At 54.2% G+C, this 22,028-nt stretch overlaps 1 protein-coding gene across 5 annotated transcripts in view; it reads left to right on the forward strand.

Annotated features, from left to right (window-relative positions):
• ABCC8 (ATP binding cassette subfamily C member 8) overlaps window positions 1–18,864 on the forward strand; it is a 76,404-nt gene extending 57,540 nt beyond the window's left edge. For 4 of the 5 annotated variants that reach the window (XM_012780661.3, XM_012780663.3, XM_012780664.3 and 1 more), the window contains exons 22-39: window positions 947–1,084; window positions 2,895–3,020; window positions 3,920–4,019; window positions 4,248–4,489; window positions 4,589–4,755; window positions 5,905–5,974; window positions 6,473–6,630; window positions 8,301–8,393; window positions 12,503–12,605; window positions 13,108–13,221; window positions 13,895–14,015; window positions 14,156–14,286; window positions 15,673–15,751; window positions 15,954–16,062; window positions 16,370–16,473; window positions 17,240–17,373; window positions 18,043–18,105; window positions 18,628–18,864. In XM_012780661.3, the coding sequence (XP_012636115.2) occupies window positions 947–1,084; window positions 2,895–3,020; window positions 3,920–4,019; window positions 4,248–4,489; window positions 4,589–4,755; window positions 5,905–5,974; window positions 6,473–6,630; window positions 8,301–8,393; window positions 12,503–12,605; window positions 13,108–13,221; window positions 13,895–14,015; window positions 14,156–14,286; window positions 15,673–15,751; window positions 15,954–16,062; window positions 16,370–16,473; window positions 17,240–17,373; window positions 18,043–18,105; window positions 18,628–18,765 (2,190 nt within the window). In that variant the 3' untranslated portion in view covers window positions 18,766–18,864. Of the gene's footprint in view, window positions 1–946; window positions 1,085–2,894; window positions 3,021–3,919; window positions 4,020–4,247; window positions 4,490–4,588; window positions 4,756–5,904; window positions 5,975–6,472; window positions 6,631–8,300; window positions 8,394–12,502; window positions 12,606–13,107; window positions 13,222–13,894; window positions 14,016–14,155; window positions 14,287–15,672; window positions 15,752–15,953; window positions 16,063–16,369; window positions 16,474–17,239; window positions 17,374–18,010; window positions 18,106–18,627 lie in introns of those variants that run through there. The other variant, XM_076002130.1, reaches the window with a different exon arrangement.
• Window positions 18,865–22,028: the final 3,164 nt, after the last annotated feature.

Here is a 22,028-nt window from a genome sequence, read left to right on the forward strand (position 1 = left end):
CTAGAGTGGTCAGGGAGGGCTTCCTGGAGGAGGGTCTTGAAGAGACAGTTAAACAAAAGGAAAGAGGGAGGCCATGTGGACAGGGAGTTGGAAAAAGGAACCTCCAGTCTCTGATCCCAGATCTGTTCCCTCCCTTCTGCCTACAACACACACATCCAAGCACTCCCCACTGTAGTTGCTTCACAATGTGAAGATCCGTGGTCTCTGTCACCATCTGATACAGGCACAGCACTTTACAAAGTACTAGTTCATTAATGCTCCCACATGAGATTTAAACGTGTTAGAGAAAATAAGGTGGGTTTTTATTTCAACAAAATTTTATTAAGCTTCTAGTCTTCCCAAGCTTCTAGTCTGTACCAGGCATAAGCACAAGGAGTCTCACTTCTTGGGGGCCTCACAGTCAGGCGTGGACAAATAACTATCAGAACTGGCTTTGTGTAAGTTGTCGCTGGAACAGAGAGGAAGGAAGGGTAGGTGTGAGCACCAGGACAGGACGCTGGAAAAACTAGTGGTTGGGCAAGTGAAGGATGAATAGGAGTTTAACGGGCAGACAAATGGCAAAACATCTGGGCAGAGGGAACAGCTTGGGCCTAGAATGGCAAGCTCCTTGGGAACCTGGAAAATAGGGAGTTTGGTGAGCACAGACCAGAAGTGCGCCTAGAAAGGAAGACTGAGCAGGTTGTGAGGGGCCCAGAATATCATGCTAAGGAATTTGGGCTTTGGAGACAATGGGAGGCCATTGAAGATCCAGGAGTCAGGAAGTGAAGTCATTACATCTTTTTGAGAACGACACCTGACAGTAATCCCATTTTAAGATGAGGTGACTGAGGCCCAGAGAGGTTAGGTGAGTTGTCCAAGGCCACGCAGCTAACGAATGTCACTCCCTAGACCAGAGTTAATATAACCTCTCCCCCATACCTGCCCCTACCTTCTCACATCTATGCAGGATGACCCCTTCTCAGCTCTGGACATCCATCTCAGTGACCACTTGATGCAAGCCGGGATCCTTGAGCTGCTCCGGGATGACAAAAGGACAGTGGTCCTAGTGACCCACAAGCTACAGTACCTGCCCCATGCAGACTGGGTGAGGAGCCACAAGCAGTCGGGCAGGGGTTGTGAGGCAATCAGGCATCTTTGAAAGACTCAGTTGGGTATCTCAGTAGCAATTGCTAAGGGCCACAGAGGATAAGAGACCAGCATGGGATGGCCTCATGCAGGCTGAGCTGAGGGAAACCCTGTACAGGCCAGGAATTTAGTATCACCTAGACCTGCAGACATTCCCCATCCTGGCCAGGGGCCCCTGTGGTACACTCAAGGCTGGCACCAGGAAACCTCAGGAAGAACCTTCTGATTCCTGCCCAGTTTGATGACATATACCTTGGCCTTGGGGAGTGCTCATTTGGATGGAAGAGCCATCTCCCCACCTTCTGACCTTCTGACCTTCTGGGAATGGGTTGATTCAAGTTGAGATTATATAAGAAATATGGGCCTCTCGAGGTGGCTCACGCCTGTAATCCTAGCACTCTGGGAGGCCGAGGTGGGTGGATCGTTTGAGCTCAGGAGTTCGAGACCAGCCTGAGCAAGAGTGAGACCCCGTCTCTACTAAAAACAGAAAGAAATTAATCGGTCAACTAAAAATATATAGAAAAAATTATCCAGGCATGGTGGCGCATGCCTGTAGTCCCAGCTACTCGAGAGGCTGAGGCAGGAGGATTGCTTGAGCCCAGGAGTTTGAGGTTGCTGTGAGCTAGGCTGACGCCACAGCATCCTAGCCAAGGCAACAGAGAGAGACTCTGTCTCAATAAATAAATAAATAAATAAATAAATAAATAAATAAATAAAAAATAAAATAAAAAAAGAAATATGGAAAAAAACAATAGCGGTAGTACTAGAAACTTCAGTATTATCACTAGAACACAATTATGTGAAACCCCGTTACATAAACCCCATTATTTAAATAAATTCCCATACTCTTCAGTAGATTAAAAAATACTTTTCAATTATTTGGCAAGCACTTAATTTTTAAGATCATGTCACTTTTGAAATCCAGGCCCTCCTTATTCCTGTATAATTTTCCCCTGAACAGCAGCCAAAATCTGAAGCCCTCCCTCAGCTTCAAGGCATGCCAAATGACTGCTAATTTCTCCTCAAATAAGTCTTCTTTCCATATGTAATGAGATCCTCTTCTACTATGACAAAGACAAAAAAAAAAAAATCCAGATTTAAAAAAAAAAAAAGCTATTAAACCAAGTGCAGAAGGTTTGTTTCTGAGTTTCTGTGGTGACCCTGGCTGACAAGGTAGTGCAGGGCAATCCTGAGTCCAAATATGGCAGATACAGAGGTGCTGCTGGGTTCCTTGAGGGGTCAGTGAGCAGGACCCCTGGGCATCCTCCCCAAACCCCAGCCTGGGTGGGTGGGGAGGAGGGCAGCAGGGGCGGGTGTCTGAATTAACAGCAGGTCTATGTGATGGTGTTATTGAGTATTTCAACTAAAAAGTTTTAGCAATTTCAAAGATTTGTGGCCCTACGGACCAGCAAGGCTTTGCTAAGCACTGATGGGACCTCCCAGGCCTGCCATCAGGAGGAGCTATGGGTGTGTGTAATTAGCCCGTTAAGTGTATAAAAACAGCTGCTGCTGGTGGAGTCCTTGCGGGTAACCAGGCAGTTTGACCAGGATTTGCTCTGCAAACCCAACCACTGAGAATCGTTCCCCCTAGATGTACCAACCTCTGAGTCCTGGGCGTACATTGGTGGGAGCAGGTTATCAATACTGGCCCACCGTAGTGGGGGAAGGGATGTGTGCACCCCCATCTCAGACTCCACGGTAAGGAGGGTGTGACGGCCACTCAGCCTCCCCAGCCAGCCCCCAAACTGGGTTTGTTTCGACCTTTCCAGATCATTGCTATGAAGGATGGCACCATCCAGAGGGAGGGTACACTCAAGGACTTCCAGAGGTCTGAGTACCAGCTCTTTGAGCACTGGAAGACCCTCATGAACCGGCAGGACCAAGAGCTGGAGAAGGTGGGTATATGCTGGGGGCCAGGCGACACCCCTTGGATAGGAGGGTGTGTTAGAGCCTGAACTCATAAAGGCCTTCCTGTACTCGCTGCCCCAGGAAGCCCCCCACAGGCAGATGTGGGAGCTGGGCATGAACTTGCTACTACATGAGAAGAGCTGGTGCGCATGCTAGGTACTCAGGGCAGAATCAGGTGGGCGAATTCCCCTTAACCTGAGGCAGTCAGATACCACTTAGTTGCAAAATTTCAGAAAATCTACTCAAACTGGCTAAGCAAAGAAAAGAAGGGGAGTTAAGGATTTGTTGGTTCATGAATCTAAAAAATCAAGCTGTGTCACAGCTTTAAGTGTAGCTGGATCCAGGTGGTCAAACAATGCCATCAGGAATGTGTCTCCTCATCCCCTGGCTCTGATCCCTCAAATTGACTTCACTCTCCTGGCAGCAGTGAGGGCCATCAGCAGTGTCAGTTTACGTCTCCTGGCTCAACAACTCTGCCAGAAAGAGAGTGCCTCTTCCACAGTGGTTCGGCCAGAGTCCCAGGACTGACTCTCATTGGTCCAATTTGGTCATGTGCTCACCCTGAACAAATCACCGAGGCCAGGGATGTAGAATGTGAGGATTGGCCAGTCCTGGGTCATGTGCCCTCCCCCAGAGCCAGCCCTACCTGAATCCCTGAGACTAAGAATAGGGGAGGGGTAGTTGCCCGCAGGGATATGGGGGTGCTGTTAGCTAATGAAGGGGAAAGAGTAAATCCTGGCAAGACGAACGTGTGTGTCTCTGACTCTCCCTTAGGGAGAGACAACCTGGAAACCTAACACTGGTCGTCACCAGGGTGGTTGCCCCTAACCTCCCTTCTCCCCCCATGCACCCTGAGAACACTGGTCAGGCCCCATCTGTCTTTCAGGAGACTGTCATGGAGAGAAAGGCCACAGAGCCACCCCAGGGCCTGCCCCGTGCCATGTCCTCGAAAGATGGCCTTCTGCAGGATGAGGAAGAGGAAGAAGGTATAGACAATGTGACTGGGAATGAAATTATGACCCAAGGTCTGATCAGCCATGGGGAGACTTATGGTTTGGGGTCCCGGATGTAGTGAGATAGTTTGCCTGCGATTAAAGCCCTTCCCCTCTGTGTGCCTCAGTTTCCCCATCTGTAAGTGGGGATAAAGTGCCCCTGGTTCACCCTCAGAGGAATGTGAACTGTGAAGCCACAGAGTGGGTTCTTGCGGCCCACAGAGGAGGCAGCTGAGAGCGAGGAGGATGACAACCTGTCATCGGTGCTGCACCAGCGCGCCAAGATCCCGTGGCGGGCCTGTGCCAAGTACCTGTCCTCCGCCGGCATCCTGCTCCTGTCACTGCTCGTCCTCTCCCAGCTGCTCAAGCACATGGTCTTGGTGGCCATCGACTACTGGCTGGCCAAGTGGACCGACAGTGCCCTGACGCTGAGCCCCACAGCCAGGAACTGCTCCCTCAGCCAGGTGTGGCGGCAGCCCCACTGCAGGGGCTGGGGGTGGGGCGAGGTGGGGGGCTGAGCCCTTGGACACCCCAGGACCCCACCTCATTCTCCACCCACCCAGGAGTGCACGCTCGACCAGACTGTCTACGCCATGGTGTTCACGGGGCTCTGCAGCCTGGGCATTGTGCTGTGCCTTGTCACGTCTGTCACCGTGGAGTGGACGGGGCTGAAGGTGGCTAAGGGGTTGCACCGCAGCCTGCTGAACCAGATCATCCTGGCCCCCATGAGGTACCCCTCCCCTCTGGCCACACTGGGGCTGTGGGCAAGTCACTGTTCTCTCAGCCTCAGTTCTCCCATCTATAAAGTGGGGATATACAACCTCTGTCACAGACTTGTGGGCATGACTCAAGGAGACAGTGTGTGTCAAAGTGTCTTCCTCATGTAAGAAGCAGGAAGAAAGTGGAATTTACTCTCTGCCAGACACTGAACTAGGCATTTACATGGGTGGCTTATCTAATTGTCACAACAGCCCTTCAGCACGAGCATCTGCAGGTCTGGGTAAAGGTTAGCTTCCCTTCCCGTCTGCCCATCCCCACCCAGATGGGCAGCTCCCTGCCCTGCTCCCTCTCCCTGGCTTCTCTCCCTGCGCCTGCCTGCAGGTTCTGACACTGGAGGCACAGGCAGCTGTTCCAATTTCCTGCAATGGGATGGATAAAAGTCTCGAAGGCCTCTTGGTGTAAAAGAGGTTTAAAATTGTCATTGCTCAATGGTTGGTCAACTTGGTTTAAAAATTCAATAGACTTCTGTGACTTGGGCCATGAAAAACAATTAAAAATTAAAAAAAAAAAAAACAGGCACAAAAGGCAAGCAGGTTATCTAGCCCCTACCAGAGCCAGACCTGATCTGACTACACTGTTTACTTTCCAGCCTCCTGAGCTCTCTGTGGCCCACAGACATGGCCTTCAAGGTTACTCACCCTCTATCTGCCCCAGATTTGTGGCTTTGAGATTCTCTGATTGGGGTTAGGCTGACTCCAGGTCACAGCCAAAGTGCTGATGGCCAGAGTGGCCTCTCACGGCCAGCCAGCTGACAGGCTGTCCCCAGGGCCCCATTCCCCTTGGCATATTGTCCCTCCGGAGAGGACTCTGTGTCCCAGGAGGACAGCTGTTGAGTCAGGCCCAGCGAGCAGCTAAGGAAGGTGGCAGTGGTCACAGATGGGCTCGGGACTCAGGCTAACGAGGGGCCAGCACCCCTTTGGGCGGCTTTGGGGGTTCTCAGGACACAGGCCAGATGTCTACAGATGCACCAAGGCAACCGTTCCCAGGGAGCCAGACCCATGAAGGACTCCAGAGACACTTAAATAAATAACCACCCCATTCGACAAGTAGGACGTAACTAATAGACAAATGAGTAACTGTTCTTCTGGTCGCCCCTTAGGTTTTTCGAGACCACGCCCCTTGGGAGCATCCTAAACCGATTTTCATCCGACTGTAACACCATCGACCAGGTATAGAGGACTGTGCCACATTTCCCCTAGTCCTGAGAGAGGCCAGGCCCCTGGGAGCTTTTCCTGTCCCATGCGGGGTTCCCCAGATCAGGTGATCCAAGCCCTGTGGGAGGAACCAGTGCCCCATCTGATGTTAATGTGGCCACAGGGCCTGGGTCCTCCCAGGTGAGACCTTCGTAATAGCGCCAAGGGAAACCAGACCCCCTTGGCTTCTGCCCCAGACCCACTGGCTCACTCTAATAAGGTTCCAGTGTGTTCTGAACCAAGGTGGCGGATTGTGCGGAGAATATTAATTTTTACTCAAGTTGCGTGGTTTATGTACCATCGTACTGCATAGTGAGGAAGCACAGTCCTGCTTGCAGCCCTCAGGGAGCTCACTGTGCGGCTCCAGAGATAAGATGTGCGCCTGTAATAAGCAGAGAGAGCACAGGGTGCAGGTTAACACTGAACATAGTCGAACACCTGAATGCACCTCGCTCTCTCGCCTCTCCCCCCCAGCACATCCCGTCCACGCTGGAGTGCCTGAGCCGCTCCACCATGCTCTGTGTCTCGGCCGTGACCGTCATCTCCTATGTCACACCTGTCTTCCTCGTGGCCCTCTTGCCCCTGGCTGTCGTGTGCTACTTCACCCAGAAGTACTTCCGGGTGGCATCCAGGTGATGGCGGGGGGGGGGGGGGGGTGAGGGGTGGGAGGTGCTTTGCAGTGGACAGTGTGGTACACCTACTGGAATCATCATCATAAAAGTGGTAGGGTCATGTACCCACAAAAAAGAAAAATGAAAAATATAATAGAAATATCCACATCATATTCCTTTACTCTAATACAACCATCTGTACACACACACACACACACACACGCACACGCACACTGCAGTTAATTTCTGAATTATTTCCTTGGGAGATGTGGTCAGGAATGGAATTGCCGGGCCAGCGTGCACGCACTCATTTATGTCCTTCACTCATTTTGCCAAAATGCTTCCCAGGAGTGTTGCATGATTCCGGCAGCCAGGCTAATTGCCGATGTGTGAAATCAGAGGGCGCCTGACCTGAGGGGTGTGACGGCAGTCACGCCTCCCAGCGCACGTGGGTGCAGGGCGTGCCAGAAGCCGTACTGGGGGGGCCTCTCTCAGCTGTCCTCGGGATCACATTTGCTCTCGTGAGCCTTGCCGTCACGCACAGCTCTTTCCTTCTTGGAATTTTCTGAGAGTGTTCTCTAGGAAGTCTTTCTGGGAATGATTCTGCTAAATTCATAGATTCAAAGAATTATAGGGAAACATTTAAAGAACCTCCAGGCCAGTGTTTCTCAAACTGCCAATTACAGCCCATTAGTGGGTCATGAATTCAATATCGTGGATCTGAACCAGCATTTTAAAAAAATGAAATAGAACAGAAAATATCCGACTGTATTCATATAGCAACAACAGCTTTGCTTCATGAAACCTTTGTTTTGATCACGTAGTTGTGTATGTAATGATTTGCAATATAAAATATATTTGTGACTGCAGGTTGTGGTCACAAAAGTACCTTTCCTGTGTGCACATAGTTGGTTAGAAACGAGAGTCAAAATACTGATTAGCAATAACAATAATTACATTTAGATGCATTTTGGCCACAAGTACCTGCCCCAAAGGATCGTTTGTATAAATGGCTTTTTGTTTGAATGATCCAGAATCACCCAGCACCCACAGGAGGAACATAGTGCATTGATATTCACAATATTACAGTGGCTTTTTAAACACAGTACAGGCTGTTCTACAAAGTTCATCTCTTCTGCCAGAGAAACCACCCTGCTCCTCTGGCACCCCTGCTGGCCCTGGAGACAGTTTGTCCAGGAAAGCTACTTCTTGCATCCCAAACTGGCCTCCTGGCACTAACGCGCTTATCAAGGTGCAGCTGTGGGGCTCCAAAGGCAATTCTGTTGCCTTGGAAACCTCTGGCCTTACTGTCTGTCTGTCCCTTTAGCCCGCTGCCCCAAGGTTCAGGCTGTTCACCTATAAAAATGGAACTAAGGCTGCCTGCCCAGCCTCCCCCAAGCACGGGGCTGTGTGGCAGAAGCCCAGGGAGGGTCACAGACGTGAGGTGGACAATGCCCAGGATGACAGTAACTGTGTGTGGCAGGCAGTGTCTAAGCATGTTACACACATGATCTCATACAGCACTCGCCACAGCTTGAGGGAGTGGTACCGTTCCCATCCCTGTTCACAGGTGAGAAACTGAGGCCTGGAGAGGTGAAGCCATTTGCTCACACAGTGGTAGGGTGGAGGAGGATTCAGGCCGGGCACCGAGCCTGACCTTTTAACCGTTTCTGCTCTGTTCCCCGGCACAGGGACCTGCAGCAGCTGGACGACACCACCCAGCTCCCGCTGCTTTCGCACTTTGCTGAGACGGTGGAAGGCCTCACCACCATCCGGGCCTTCAGGTAGGAGTCCAGATTCCCCCCAAGGTACGAGTGAAGTGGGGCGGGGCCAGGGTCATAGGTCATGAGATTCGATGTCCCACTTAGGACACATGGCTCTCAACCCCCACTCAAGCCCCAAGACCCAGGGGATGTCCACCAGCAGGGACAGGCCAGATGGGCTCCATCTGTGTGTTCCAGAGAGGAAAGTTCCCACCCTGCAGACAAGCCCAGGGCTTCTGTGAACGAAGGCAGAGTATAAAAAGCAAGAAGGCTGGGACGAGTCTTCCCATGTCAATACTAGAGAGGGCCTTAGATCATGTGGACCAACCCTCAGGCCTTCTTTTTTGGAGGATGTACTGTGTGCCCAACACTGTGCTGAGTATTGTTCGTGCCAACCCTTTCATTCTGCTCTGCAGCCCTAGGTGCTGAGCATGATCATTCCCATTGCACAGATGAGGAGACTGAGGCACACAGAGGTTATATAACTCTGTGTAAGGCCCCCACAAATCCCAGACTTGACCCTACTTGTTTATTCAACAAATATTTACTGAACACCCACCACGTGCTAAGCCCCCTGCCAGGCACGACAAACAGGAGTCAGATGAGCCATTGCCCTGGAGGCATTTACAGCCCAGACTTTGAGCAGGCCTGGAAAATCCTATGTGCCAGGTGCTCTAAAAGAAGGAGGCACAAGGGCTGTGGGAGCAAAGAAGGGAGGCAGCCATGGAAGGCTTCATGGAGAAGGTGTCACTGGAACTAAGACTCACAGAATGGGTGAGAGTTTACCAGGCTGGAGGAATTCCCTGGAAACTTCAGTGCCGCTCCTCTCCCCTCCTTGCGCTCACCCTCTCGCAACCCTGAGTTGTGATGTTAGTGAATGGGAGCATCGGGATGGGCGCGACGGCTCACACCTATAATCCTAGCACTCTGGGAAGCCGATGCAGGAGGATCCTTGAGGCCAGGAGTTCAAGACCAGCCTGAGCAAGAGCAATACCCCGTCTCTACTAAAAATAGAAAAATTAGCTGGGCATGGTGGTTTGTGCCTGTGATCCCAGCTACTCAGGAGGCTTGAGCCCATGAGTTTGAGGTTGCTGTGAGCTAGGCTGACGCCATGGCACTCTAGCCCGGGTGACAGAGCAAGATTCCGTCTCAACAACAACAAAAACACATGGGAGCATCGGAGGCTGCTGTTGCTCCCCCGTCCCTAAGTCTCCAGCATCTCTCCTCAAGACAGACAGGCCACAGACCCCTGCCTCAGATTGTTGGGGCTCTTGTCTCCAAGCCTCTCCCGGAGCATGATGATAGGCTATTTTTAGGATGGCACAGCTGCTCGGGGTGTGACAGTAACCACAAGACACCAAGCCCTGTGTCCAGGAGTAAGCCTAGGGCTCAAAGGCCAGTGGAGGGTCCAGAGAGGGTTGCATCTCCTGCCTCTAATGTCCAGCTTCAGCCCTGGGAGAGGTGCCAGGCCCCTGGTGCAGCACTGCAGCCTCTGTCCACTCCCTGGGGCCCCAGTGGCCGATGGGAGGCCAGCTCTCAGGGGTCTTGTCTGAGCAGATCAAAGCAGAGCAGAGCTCTTCCCAGCCCTTGTCTAAGCCTGCGCTGGCGTCCACACAGAAGCTGCTTGGAGACAGGGAGATGACTCTGGAGTCTCCTCCCAGCCTCCTTCTCCTCTCAAGCCTGACCTTCCCCTGTCCCTTCATTTTCCAGGTCCCTCAACACTCCTGGGCCTAGCCTTTGCTATGAGTTTTGGTGAGGTCCCTCTTTCAATTGGTGTCCCAGAGGACCTTGGGCTGGGCCTGGGATGGAGAGTTTGTGACTTTCCTAGAATGGGTCGGACCCTCGGGTGGCTTCCTACAACCCGCCTGAGAGCAGGCCTGTGGCTCAGGCCCAGTGGTCTGCCAGAGGAACTGCTGCCCAGCGAGGCCTTCCACACCCTGCACTGACACAGTGAATGATTTTTAAACGTGAATGAAAGATTTCTTAATCATCTCTATATGTGTTTAATTCATTGGCTTTAGCCCAGCAGCCTGCCCTGTAGAGAGCTGATTAGCATTCACTGATTGCGCACTTACCGCACGCCAGGCGCCGTGCTAAGTGCTGTGCGTGCCTTATTGCATTTTATCCTCACAAGCGCCTCATGCCACAGGTACGCATAGCCACGTTTTACAGGTGCAGAAATGAGACCCAGAGAGGCTGGGTCACCCATCGCGGTAACACAGACTGCGAGAACTGCTGCTCCCCTCAGAACCCAGACTTGTCTGGCCTTTTAGACGTTCCCAAAAGGCCCTGTTTTTTCTCAAAAGAGTTTCAAGAGTGCTAAGCCCTCGCACGGGGCTCAGTGTTGGGCATAGAGGTTGTTGCAGTCCATGTAGGAACTGTTACTGTTACTGTCCCCATTATACGGGTGAGAAAACTGAGTCTCCATTCTGATACACAGGCAGGAAGTCATGTCGTTCGGACTCCAACCTGGGTTTGCTGAAGCTCTTTCCCCGTCCTCAGGCCGCTGTCACACACCCATGGAGAAGCCTCTATCTGACACACGCCCAGACTCTCTTGTCACTCACACACGGCCCTGAGACCCACATATAAGGAGTGCCTTACACTCGTATCACCACGCACATGCCTGTGCACACGCACCTTCAACACGCACTTACGCAAACCCTTCAGACAGACGGTTTCATGCTGGCCTCAGACACTCACCCGCCCTACACCTCCAGCCCTTGGCTATGCAGCCGCACACTCCTCCCACCTCGGAGACTCGCTTTGCTCTCCTCAGACACATGCCTTCCACCCAGAAATAATCAAAGCTGAATAAACACCTTCCCGGGGTGAAAATCAAACGCCCAACAAGGCACACCTTGGGTGCCTCTGAGCCCCCTGAGTTCGGACTTTATCAAACCAGTGGTGATGAGACAGCTTTTCTTTCCTTATTCGTTCATCATCAGACAAGTGCTCCTGCACTCCCCTGGGCGGGGCCCATGCCGTCAAGGTCTGAGGGGGTGGCCAAGGGGAATTGTGCCAGGAGCCCAGGCTGGTCAGAGAGAGGAGGCAGGTCCATGCCCCATAACACAGGGAGACCTGAGAGTGGGAAAGGAGCCTCCAGAGTTCCTTGTACAAAGAGATCCCGTCTACATTAGAGGGAAGCCTCCGTTTATTCATTCAACAAACATTCATTAATAGTGCCAGGTTCCAGGATACATTGGTGAACAAAACAGAAATGGCCCCATCCTCATGAAATTTAGGGAGAGAGAGGGATCATAAACAGCAAAAGAAATGAAAAGTATGAGCAGACACCATGGGGCACACAGGCTGCCGAGACAGAGGATAAAAGGAGAAACCTCCTTTAGGTGAGATAGTGGCCAGGAAAAGCCTCTCTAAGGAGGTACCATTTAAGGAAAGTCCAAAAGTTAAGAAGGAGCCAGTCTTGTGACGAGAAAGCATTCCAGGCAGAGGGAACAGCATGTGCAAAGGCCCTGGGGGTGAGGAAGACTGTGGCATTGTCACAAAACTTTTAACAGGCTGGGTGGCTGCAGCCTAGGGCACAAGGGAGTTTGTGGCAGGGGGTGGTTGGCAGAGGAGGTGGCTCTTTATCCTAAAAGCAAGGGGAAGTCATTGGAATTCTAAGCAGGGAAGAAATGGGACTGAGTTCGTGATTTAGAAGGATTCTGCTGGCTGCTGTGTGCAGAGTGGGCTAAGGGAGACCACAGAGTCACCTAGCGGGAAACTGATGCAGAAGCGCAGGTGAGCGTGAGTGGTGGGCAGGAAGCAGGGAGCGCTGGATGGAAGGACGATTCGAGAGGTAGAGGGGGAAGATTGCTGAGGGACTGCATGGGAATTCAGATGATTCCTGGGTTTCGGGCCTGAGAAGCAGGGTAGAGGGAGGTGCCCTTTATTGTAATGGGAAAGACCTAGAGAGAACGGGTCTTGGGGTGAAAACAAGAGTTTGAAGGAGCTGGGACTCTGGACAGGCTTGAGTGAGTAGAAGGGAGCAGGGAGGACTAGCATGCATAAGGTGGCAGAGGTGGCATGTCCAGGAGGCCCAGGCGGCCCCTTCCGTAGGTAGGGAGTGCCAGAGGAACTAGGTGGACCGACTCTGTTCCCCCAGAACCTCCTCCTCCTCCCTCCAGGTACGAGGCCCGGTTCCAGCAGAAGCTGCTCGAATACACAGACTCCAACAACATTGCCTCCCTCTTCCTCACGGCTGCCAACAGATGGCTGGAAGTCCGAATGGCAAGTGCCGTCACCCCTAGCTTGGGACCCTGCCAGGGGGGTTCTGATAGGAGTGTGGGGCCAGAGCTGGGACACCACGTTGCGTGCACACTGCGCTCCTGCTTCCCAGCCCTGGTGGTCCCCCAGATCCAGCCTACGCCCCTGTTCCCCACATCTGCCTGGGGCCTGTGTATCTGAAGTGTGCGCCCGTGGCTGCCATGGTTGTATCTGTGACTGTGGTGTGTGTCTGCAGTGGGTCATGTGACACACACATGCTGTATGTGTGTGAGCCAGCTGGTGTGGCATGTGTGTGCAAGTGGCTGGGGCGTGGGGGAGCACAGCACGTGGGCACATGGTGGCTCCTGGAACCCCCACAGGCCTTGTGTGTCTGGTGATGTGTGCGTGAGTTGCGGGGCTGGGGCAGAGGCTTGGCTGAGCTGCTCCCTTCCCGGAAAGGGAGTGAGGTGGGCTGGGGACGCCTGAGCTCAACCCCAAGGCCCAGGCTAGCTCCTTCCCTCCGCAGGAGTACATCGGAGCATGTGTGGTGCTCATCGCAGCCGTGACCTCCATCTCCAACTCCCTGCACAGGGAGCTCTCTGCCGGCCTGGTGGGCCTGGGCCTCACCTACGCCCTCATGGTGAGTGGCAGTGGGCTAGGGCCGGGGAACGGTCAGGTGTCAGCATGTGGGGAATTCTGGGGCACCTTCCCCAACTGAGACATGGGACACCCCCAGGCCTTACCCCAAGCTCATCTGAGTTTGATGCCAGAAGGACCTTGTGGGCAGGAAAGCTGATAGGCAGGCAGGGCCCAGGCCCCAGCCAGGCAGTGGGTGAGGAGTCACATGACACTCCCCATGGCTCCTGGGAGGGCCACTCTGAGCAGGCCACGGATGGGCAGCAAAAGGCATCTGGGGGCCAGGCATGGTGGCCCACACCTGTAATCCCAGCATTTTGGGAGTCCAAGGTGGGAGGATAGCATGAGCCCAAGAGTTCAAGTCCAGTCTGGGCAACATAGCAAGAACCCCATCTCTAAAAAAAAAAAACTTAGCCAGGCATGGTGGCACGTGCCTATAGTCCCAGTTACTCAGGAAGCTGAGGCAGGAGGATCACTTGAGCCCAAGAGTTCGAGGTTACAGTGAGCTGTGATGACGCCACTGTACTCTAGCCAGGTAACAGAGCAAGACCCTGTCTCTAAAAATTAAAAGAGGCATCTGGGGCCCACCCCCGGCCAGCTGTAGGACAAGCCACGCTGGTGGCTGAGGACAGGACCAGGTGGTCCCTGAGTGTCTGTGCCTGGCTTGCTCCCCACAGGTCTCCAACTACCTCAACTGGATGGTGAGGAACCTGGCGGACATGGAGCTGCAGCTGGGGGCCGTGAAGCGCATCCACGGGCTCCTGAAAACCGAGGCGGAGAGCTACGAGGGGCTCCTGGGTGAGGGGCGTAGGAAGAGGGCTCCAGGGGGAAGGGCCCAGAGGAGGAGCATGTTTGGGTTGGGGACCATGAGGGAGCCTGGGGATGGGGTGGCATCCCTGGATGCACGCCTGGTGGCTGAGCCCCTGCCTGGCCCCCAGCACCATCGCTGATCCCAAAGAACTGGCCCGACCGTGGGAAGATCCAGATCCAGAACCTGAGCGTGCGCTACGACAGCTCCCTGAAGCCTGTGCTCAAGCACGTCAACGCCCTCATCTCCCCGGGACAGAAGGTCAGGCCAGCCCTCGCCCTGCCCCAACTCTGCAGGACAGGCCTGAGCAGGGCTGGGAGGGCGAGGACAGACAGCTGCACAGAGTCACCCTGGGGCCCGCCAGGGCCCCTCCAGGCCTCACCCATTCAGACCCTCATCTCCAGCCCTGGCCGTTCAGGGTTTGGCCCACCTTTTCTCTCCACCCTCCCCTCTCCTCCTGCTGCCTCAAGCCCTATCTCCTCACTCACCCCAAGGAGACGGACACCCAGACTTCCCCAGCTTAGAGAGCCTTTGTCAGGGCCCCTCCCGCAAATGGACAGGCCTCTCCCCAGGACACTGCCCCAAGCTCCAGAGCATGGGCCTGGGTGCAAGGCGAGGCCATCCTTGTTCTCGAGGGGAAGAGCCCTTGCCTGGTGCTCTGGGCCACCTCTCCTCATGTCCTCCCATTCCACCTCTGTCTCTTGGTCTGTCTCTCTCACTCTGTCATTGTCTGTCCATCTCACTACCTCTGACCTTGGGATATACCTCTGTCCCTGCCTCTGTCTCCTCCCATCTGTCCCTGCTTCTCTTGTCTTTCGATGTCACTGTCTCTGCCTCTGTAGTGGTCTTTTATTGTAATTTCTATTGGTACCCAAGGGCAATGGGGTCAGAGAAGGCTCTTCCAGTTTAAGGCGGGGCACACAGACAGAACTCTGCACACCACACTCAGCTGCCCCCTTGTCCTCCTGCCACACTCATGCACATAGAGACACACCAGTGTCCCCAACTCCCCTGCAGCCAAGTACCCAGCACACCCAGACCCACACCAAGGCCCCAGAAAATGGATATCCATGTCTTGCACTTGCCTTCCAGTCCCCTGTGTGAGCCCCCTGTGGACCCACCACAGGAAATAAACCCAAACCTTCGTGGCCAAAGAGAAACTGGTTGGGCTGGGCGCAGTGGCCCACACCTGTCATCCTAGCACTCTGGGAGGACGAGCTGGGGGGATTGCTTGAGGTCAGGAGTTCAAGACCAGCCTGAGCAAGAATGAGATCCTGTCTCTACTAAAAAATAGAGAAAAAATTAGCCAGGCAACTAAAAATAGAAAAAATTAGCTGGGTGTGGTGGTTGGCTCCTGTAGTCCCAGCTACTTAGCTACTCTGGAGGCTGAGGCAGGAGGATCACTTGAGCACAGGAGTTTGAGGTTGCTGTGAGCTAGGCTGAAGCCACGGTACTCTAGGCCAGGCAACAGAGTGAGACTCTGTCTCAAAAATAAATAAATAAATAAATAAATAAGAGAAGCTGGTCAGAAAACCAGACCAAGAAGAGACACTGTGACCTCCCACACCTGTGCACAGCCCCAGAGCTGGCACTAGAGGCTACTCCCAGCAGCCAGAGCCCCAGCGTCATGCCTGCTTCTCTTTCCAGATCGGGATCTGCGGCCGCACAGGCAGTGGGAAGTCTTCCTTCTCTCTCGCCTTCTTCCGCATGGTGGACATGTTCGAAGGTTTGTTTGAGTGGTATGGTGGGCACCCCATGTGTCCCCACAGCGCACAGCCCTGCTGTGTGATTACATATCAGGGGAGGCCCAGCAGTCACTGCCTTGCCCTGCATCCTCACTGGGACCTATGACCCTGGCTGGGTCTGTTCCCAGCACCACCCTGACTGCTAGCTAGGGCCGCCCCACCTGTGACATCACCTCCATGCAGGGCGCATCATCATCGACGGCATTGACATCGCCAAACTGCCCCTGCACACCCTGCGCTCACGCCTCTCCATCATCCTGCAGGACCCCGTCCTCTTCAGCGGCACCATCCGGTGAGCCCCACCACCCCGCCAGGCCAGCGCCAGCCCCAGGGTCAGTGGGGAGGGACCAGGACACATGGGAGTGCCCCTCATGCCCTTCTCCTCCCACCAGGCAGGCCCTGGTAGGGGATCCCACCCACGGGTTTGAGATGCTGTCCTCCACCCACTGCCACCCCCTCAGTGCTCTCCCCCAGCCAGGCCCCGAGTCATCAGTGCTCACTCACTATCCCCTTCGCCTGCCTCAGCCTCCGAGCGACCCCTGGGGATGGAGGTAGCACCCTGCTCCCCTCCCTCCTGGGGCTTTCTGTGCCACCTCCAGATTTAACCTGGACCCAGAGAAGAAGTGCTCGGACAGCACGCTGTGGGAGGCGCTGGAGATAGCCCAGTTGAAGCTGGTGGTGAAGGCACTGCCCGGAGGCCTCGGTAACTGCTCCTGGCCTAGTGGGGACTTGGGCGCTCAAGGGCAGGGGAGGGAAGCCTCACACCCATGCTTTAGGTCTGCCTTGTGTTTGGAGTCTGGGGTCTGGCAGGACCCCAGAGACCATTTAGTCTACCTCTCACCATACAGGGCCCAGAGGGGTGAAGTGACTTGCCCCAGGTCACACTGGTCTGTTCAGGGTGTGGTCCCTCCCGATGGGATAGTAGGAGTCACTGTGAGACAGAGATTGCAAGTCTTCCAGACCACAGGGGTACCTTCAGCCCTGCCCTGCCCCATACCCCCACTTACTCACTTCTGCCCAGGGGGAGGAGAGGACAGACGGAAATCACAAACACGGGTCACTCATTGAGGCTACTGGGAAGACCCTGTCCCCAGGCTAGCAGTCAGCAGAGCCTTGGTGTGTTTGCGGCAGCTCCTGGAGCCGTGGGGGCTGGCCAAGCCTTGGCTTCCGGGAATCACCCCACCAAGGCCCACACACGTGCAGCACACCCATGCCGAGTGCACACGCCCCTCCCGGAGCTGGCCAGGGCCACAGTGGCATGCACCTCCCAGGGGTGCCCTTCTCATTGCGGTCCACGCAGATGGCCTCTGTTTCGTTGTGTCGGGTGCATCAGCCCTGCACGCATTGTGCTCCCGACACACACCCACATATTTGCCCCGTACACATGTTTCCCAATAGCCCCCCAAGCTGTCCCATCTGTCCCACTCACAGCACAGGATTAACTCAGCCCGTCTCCGGGCCATTTTCAGATGCCATCATCACGGAAGGCGGGGAGAATTTCAGCCAGGGCCAAAGGCAGCTGTTCTGCCTGGCTCGGGCCTTCGTGAGGAAGACCAGCATCTTCATCATGGATGAGGCCACAGCTTCCATCGACATGGCCACGGTTGGTCCCGGGCACATCCGTGGATGGCAGTCTGGGAGAGGGTTGCGGTGGGGTCTTAGGGGGAAGTTTGTACAAAGTAGCCCTGAGGGTCACGTTGCTTGGGGCTGTGTGTGGCAGAAAAGGTAAAGGGGGGGGCAGACCCTGACTCCATTGGTCCTAGGGAATGTTCATATACACACCACACACACACACCTCACACATGCACACACACACACACCCCACACATGCACATACACACTCACACATGCACACACACACATACCCCCCACATGCACACACACACCACACACACACATACACACACCCCACACATGCATACACACACCCCACACATGCATACACACAGCCCACACACATGCACACACACACCACACATACACACACACCCCACACATGCACACATGCCCCACACACATGCCATGCACACACACACGCCATGCACAGACCCACATAGTCTTCACTTCATCACCCACCACACAACATACACACAGACACACTCACAACACACAGAGACACCAAGCTGAGCGCCCAGGAACCTGGACAGTCCCATGGGACTGGGCCAGCTAGAGGGTAGGGGTGGGGCTAGGACTGGGCCCTACATCTGAAGGAAACCAGGTGAGACCCACCCACTGGGCAGGTGAGTCAATAGCTGCTGCCCCAACCCGGCAGGAGAACATCCTCCAGAAGGTGGTGATGACGGCCTTCGCAGACCGCACGGTGGTCACCATTGCGGTAAGGAGCTCATTGCTGGGGTGTAGGGGACACCCAGAGAGAGGGCTCACCTGGTTCCAGTAATTAAGAAAGGACCCTGGGGCTGCAGGAGGGATGCCCTACAGGGCAAGGAGTCTGGAGGGCCTGCAGGGAGCCTGGGTTGCAGGAATTGGGGTGAGGGGGGAAGATTTGCACCTGCACTTCCCTCAGACCTACCCTCCCCTCCTCTCTTTCCCCAGGGTCCACAGTCTGCCCCATCCCAAGGCCCCATGAGCTAGGCTAGGGTGACTTCTCCGTAGGAGGTAGAGAGGGGGTCTCTGAGTCTTGAAGCTTGCGGTGGGGCAGAGGTGGGACTTGGAGAGTGAAGAAGGGTGGTATTAGTGGATAGAGGGTTTGGAGTCACAGCCACCCCAGGAAGGGCAGTCGCCACAGAGACAGGACATTGTGGCCACATGCCACCTCCTCCTCCAAGCTGCGGGAGGGATGCCCTCAGCTGCCAGCCCCTTCCTCTCGCACCACCCTGACCAGCCCTCCCGCCCCCAGCACCGAGTGCACACCATCCTGAGTGCAGACCTGGTGATTGTCCTCAAGCGTGGTGCCATCCTCGAGTTCGACAAGCCAGACACGCTGCTCAGCCAGAAGGACAGTGTCTTCGCCTCCTTCGTCCGTGCAGACAAGTAACCTGCCAGAGCCCAAGTGCCATCCCATACGCCCACCCTGCCCCACCCCCTGCCTGGGTTTTCTAACTGTAAATCACTTGTAAATAAAGAGATTGGTTATTTGCTACGGGAGGCCCTGAGTCTGGGGGTGGCGGCTGGCAGTGGACAGTGGGTACGGTAGAGCCAGCCCGTCCTTGGCATCAGGCAGACCTCTGAGCGGGGTCTGCATATGTTTCCTCATCTGTGAACAGGGGGCTGTATTAGTCCGCTCAGGCTGCCACAACAGAATAGCACAGACTGGGTGGCTTTAACAACAGAAGTTTATTCCTCACGGCTCTGGAGGCTGAAGTCCAAGATCAAGGTGCTGCAGATTTGGTTTCTCCTGAAGGCTCCCTCCTTGACTTGCAGACAGCCACTTTCTCGCTGTGTCCTCACATGGCCCTTCCTTAGTGCACATGCATCCCTGGGGTCTGTCAGTCTCTCTCTCTTCTTATAAGGACACCAGTCATATTGGATTAGGGCCCCATCCCTAGGACCTCACTGAACCTTACCTCCTCACAGGCTCTATCTCCAAATACAGTTACATTGGGGGTTAGGGCTTCAACCTGTGAATCTGGGGGGACACACTTCAGTCCATAGCAAGAGTTTCTGTCACGACCTCTTCAGGTAAGTTAACAGATTTCCATATAGCTTGGTCCCCTTTCTTCTCACTTGCACTCTTGGATTAAAATTGTGGGGCCTGGGTACCCTGGATTAGCACTGTTTTCATTGCAAATGACAGGAACCCAACTCATAGTGGCTTAAAACAAAATCTTGGATTTAGTGCAGTATGTGACTGAAAAGGCCAAGAGGTGTACTACTTCAGGGGTGGCCAGATCCAGGTGTTTGACATCAGGGATATGTCTCCATTTCTGGAATCTATGCTCCTCTCCCTCCCGGATGACAGATGGCTACTAGCAGCTCCAGTTTACATCCTACTCCAGGGAAACCCAAGAGGAAAAAAAGATGCTCTTTCCCAATAGTTCCAGCAAAAATCTTGGGAGCAAATCTCAAGGGACAAACTTGGGTCACATCTTCATCCCCACCCAATCACTGTGGTCAGAAAACTAGAATACACTGACTGGCTAGGCCTGGATCACATGTCCCCATTTCTGTCCCCCAAACAGGGGCATTCAGAAGTGGGGGAAGGATAGTCCTTCAGAGGGTAAGCACAGTGCACGTATCACAAATTAGTCAGATGTGGCTGGGAGATGCTGGGGCCCAGATAGCAGGGAGACCAAAACAACTGCCCTGATGTCTGCATCAGAAAACAAGAGTACACACCTGCACTCAGCCAAGAAATGGCAGGTGCTTGTGTACATCTCTCTCTCTCTTTTTTTTTTTTTTTTTGGTAGAGACAGGGTGTCACTATGTTGCCCAGGCTGATCTGGGCCCAGAGTGGTCTCCAAGTCCTGGGCTCAAGCGATCTCCTGCTCAGCCTCCTTAGTAGCTGGGACAGCAGATGTGCACCACTGCACCTGGCTAGGATGCCTACTATTTGGTACACCTTTTTATCTTTTTTTTTTGAGACAGAGTCTTGCTCTGTTGTCCTGGCTAGGCTGCTGTAGAATCAGCCTAACTCACGGCAACCTCAAACTCCTGGGCTCAAGCTATCCTCTGGCCTCAGCCTCCCAAAGTGCTGGGAGTACAAGTGTGAGCCACTGTGCCTGGCCTACATCTCATTTAATTATCATTTGTATAGCACCTGCAACACTGGCTGTACCAGGCCTTGTGGGGATTGATCTAGGAGTTGGGCCTGCATTCCTCTTGGCTGTAAGGGGGTGAGAGATACACAACATAAAGAAAACCCACCAGTCATTAGAGGGGGGCACCCACCACAGACCCCTCTAATGGGGTCCTAGATGTTCCAGGATGCAAGGGAGCTCAGAAAGTAAGAGCTCTGTGAGGTCAGGCAGGCTGCCTGGGAAAGGCGGGATTTGAAGTGGGCATGGGAGCAATAGGATAGGCAGAGGGTTAGAAAAAAGGGCTGGGTGGGGGTGGGGCAGCAAGAGCTAGGGAGTGATGGCTGGTCAGGGAGGTGGGAGGGAGATGAGGGCAGCAGGGAGGCAGCAAGTCAAAGAGCCTTGAATGGCAGGACAAGGAGTGTGAGATAAACCTATGGACAAAAAGGGAGTGGAAAAGGGTTTTGAGCAAGAAGGGACCTGCCAAGTGCAGTGTCTAGAGAGATGAGCATGAGCACGTGCAGGATGGAGCAGAGCAGAAGACTGAGTCCTTTGGGTGCGAGACTCACTCCCATAAAAGGGTGGAGCAGGGAACAGTTGAGGCCTCAGGGCCACACCTAAAGTCAGGCCCTGGCCTTTCCAGCTCTGAGATTCCCTGGAGTAGGCGGTGGTGGCAGCAGCTCCCTCCACTGCTGGTCTCCCAGGAGCAGAGACAGGGAGCAGCAGAAAGAGGACTCCACATGGCTAACACTACCCCAAAGCCACCCCACCCGAGGGACTGAAAGGACGTAGCAGGGGGCAGGGCAGGGCCCACAGTGAAGTGTCACAGGGATGCCCAAGGCCATCCTGGCCTAAATACCTCTGTAACATCCCTGATGGGCCACCAGCCTTGGTGGGCCATCTCTGCTTGTTGTTATGAGAACTGACTCTTCCATATGTGAAATCAAAGCCTGCCTCCGTTCCACTCTGTTCTGTCCTTTGGGCCACACAAAACTACTAGTCCATCCTCCTACAACCTCAGGTGTTTCTGCAATAGTGCCCAAAGACCTTGGGGGACTCTCCAAGGCTCCTTTTCTGATAGCTAAACAGCTGTAGTTGCCTCAGAAGTTTCCCATGTAACCCTATCTCCTTCTGCCCCCCACTGTGCTCATCCTGTTTCACCCTTCCCACCCTTGGCACTGCACCTCTATTAATACAGCCCAAGATGACACTCACCCTTTGTAGTGGTATTCACTCAGCCTGCAGGTGGGTATGGGAGAGAAAAGAAAACCCAGTATGAAAGCCATGCCCTGTCCCTCTGTGGCCCACAGCCCCACGCTCCCTACCTTTGCAGCCTCCGCCTCTAAGCCCCACTCCAAAAAACGGTCACACACTGCTCAGGGGTTTCTCCATGAGGATCTGAGCCCCACAGAAGGGGTGGAGTCATTAGTGTTCCTAAAAAGACCTAGCAGTCTTTTCCTCCCACCTGAGAACTGGAGGGACAAGCCACAGGGCAACCTTAGGCTGATGCGTGCACCATGTCTGGGCCAAGAGCCTGGGTCCCCCAGTACCCAAGCCAGCCCTA

The sequence above is a fragment of the Microcebus murinus genome, chromosome 4 (genome assembly GCF_040939455.1).
Source record: "Microcebus murinus isolate Inina chromosome 4, M.murinus_Inina_mat1.0, whole genome shotgun sequence".
In the NCBI taxonomy this organism is placed as follows: domain Eukaryota; kingdom Metazoa; phylum Chordata; class Mammalia; order Primates; family Cheirogaleidae; genus Microcebus; species Microcebus murinus.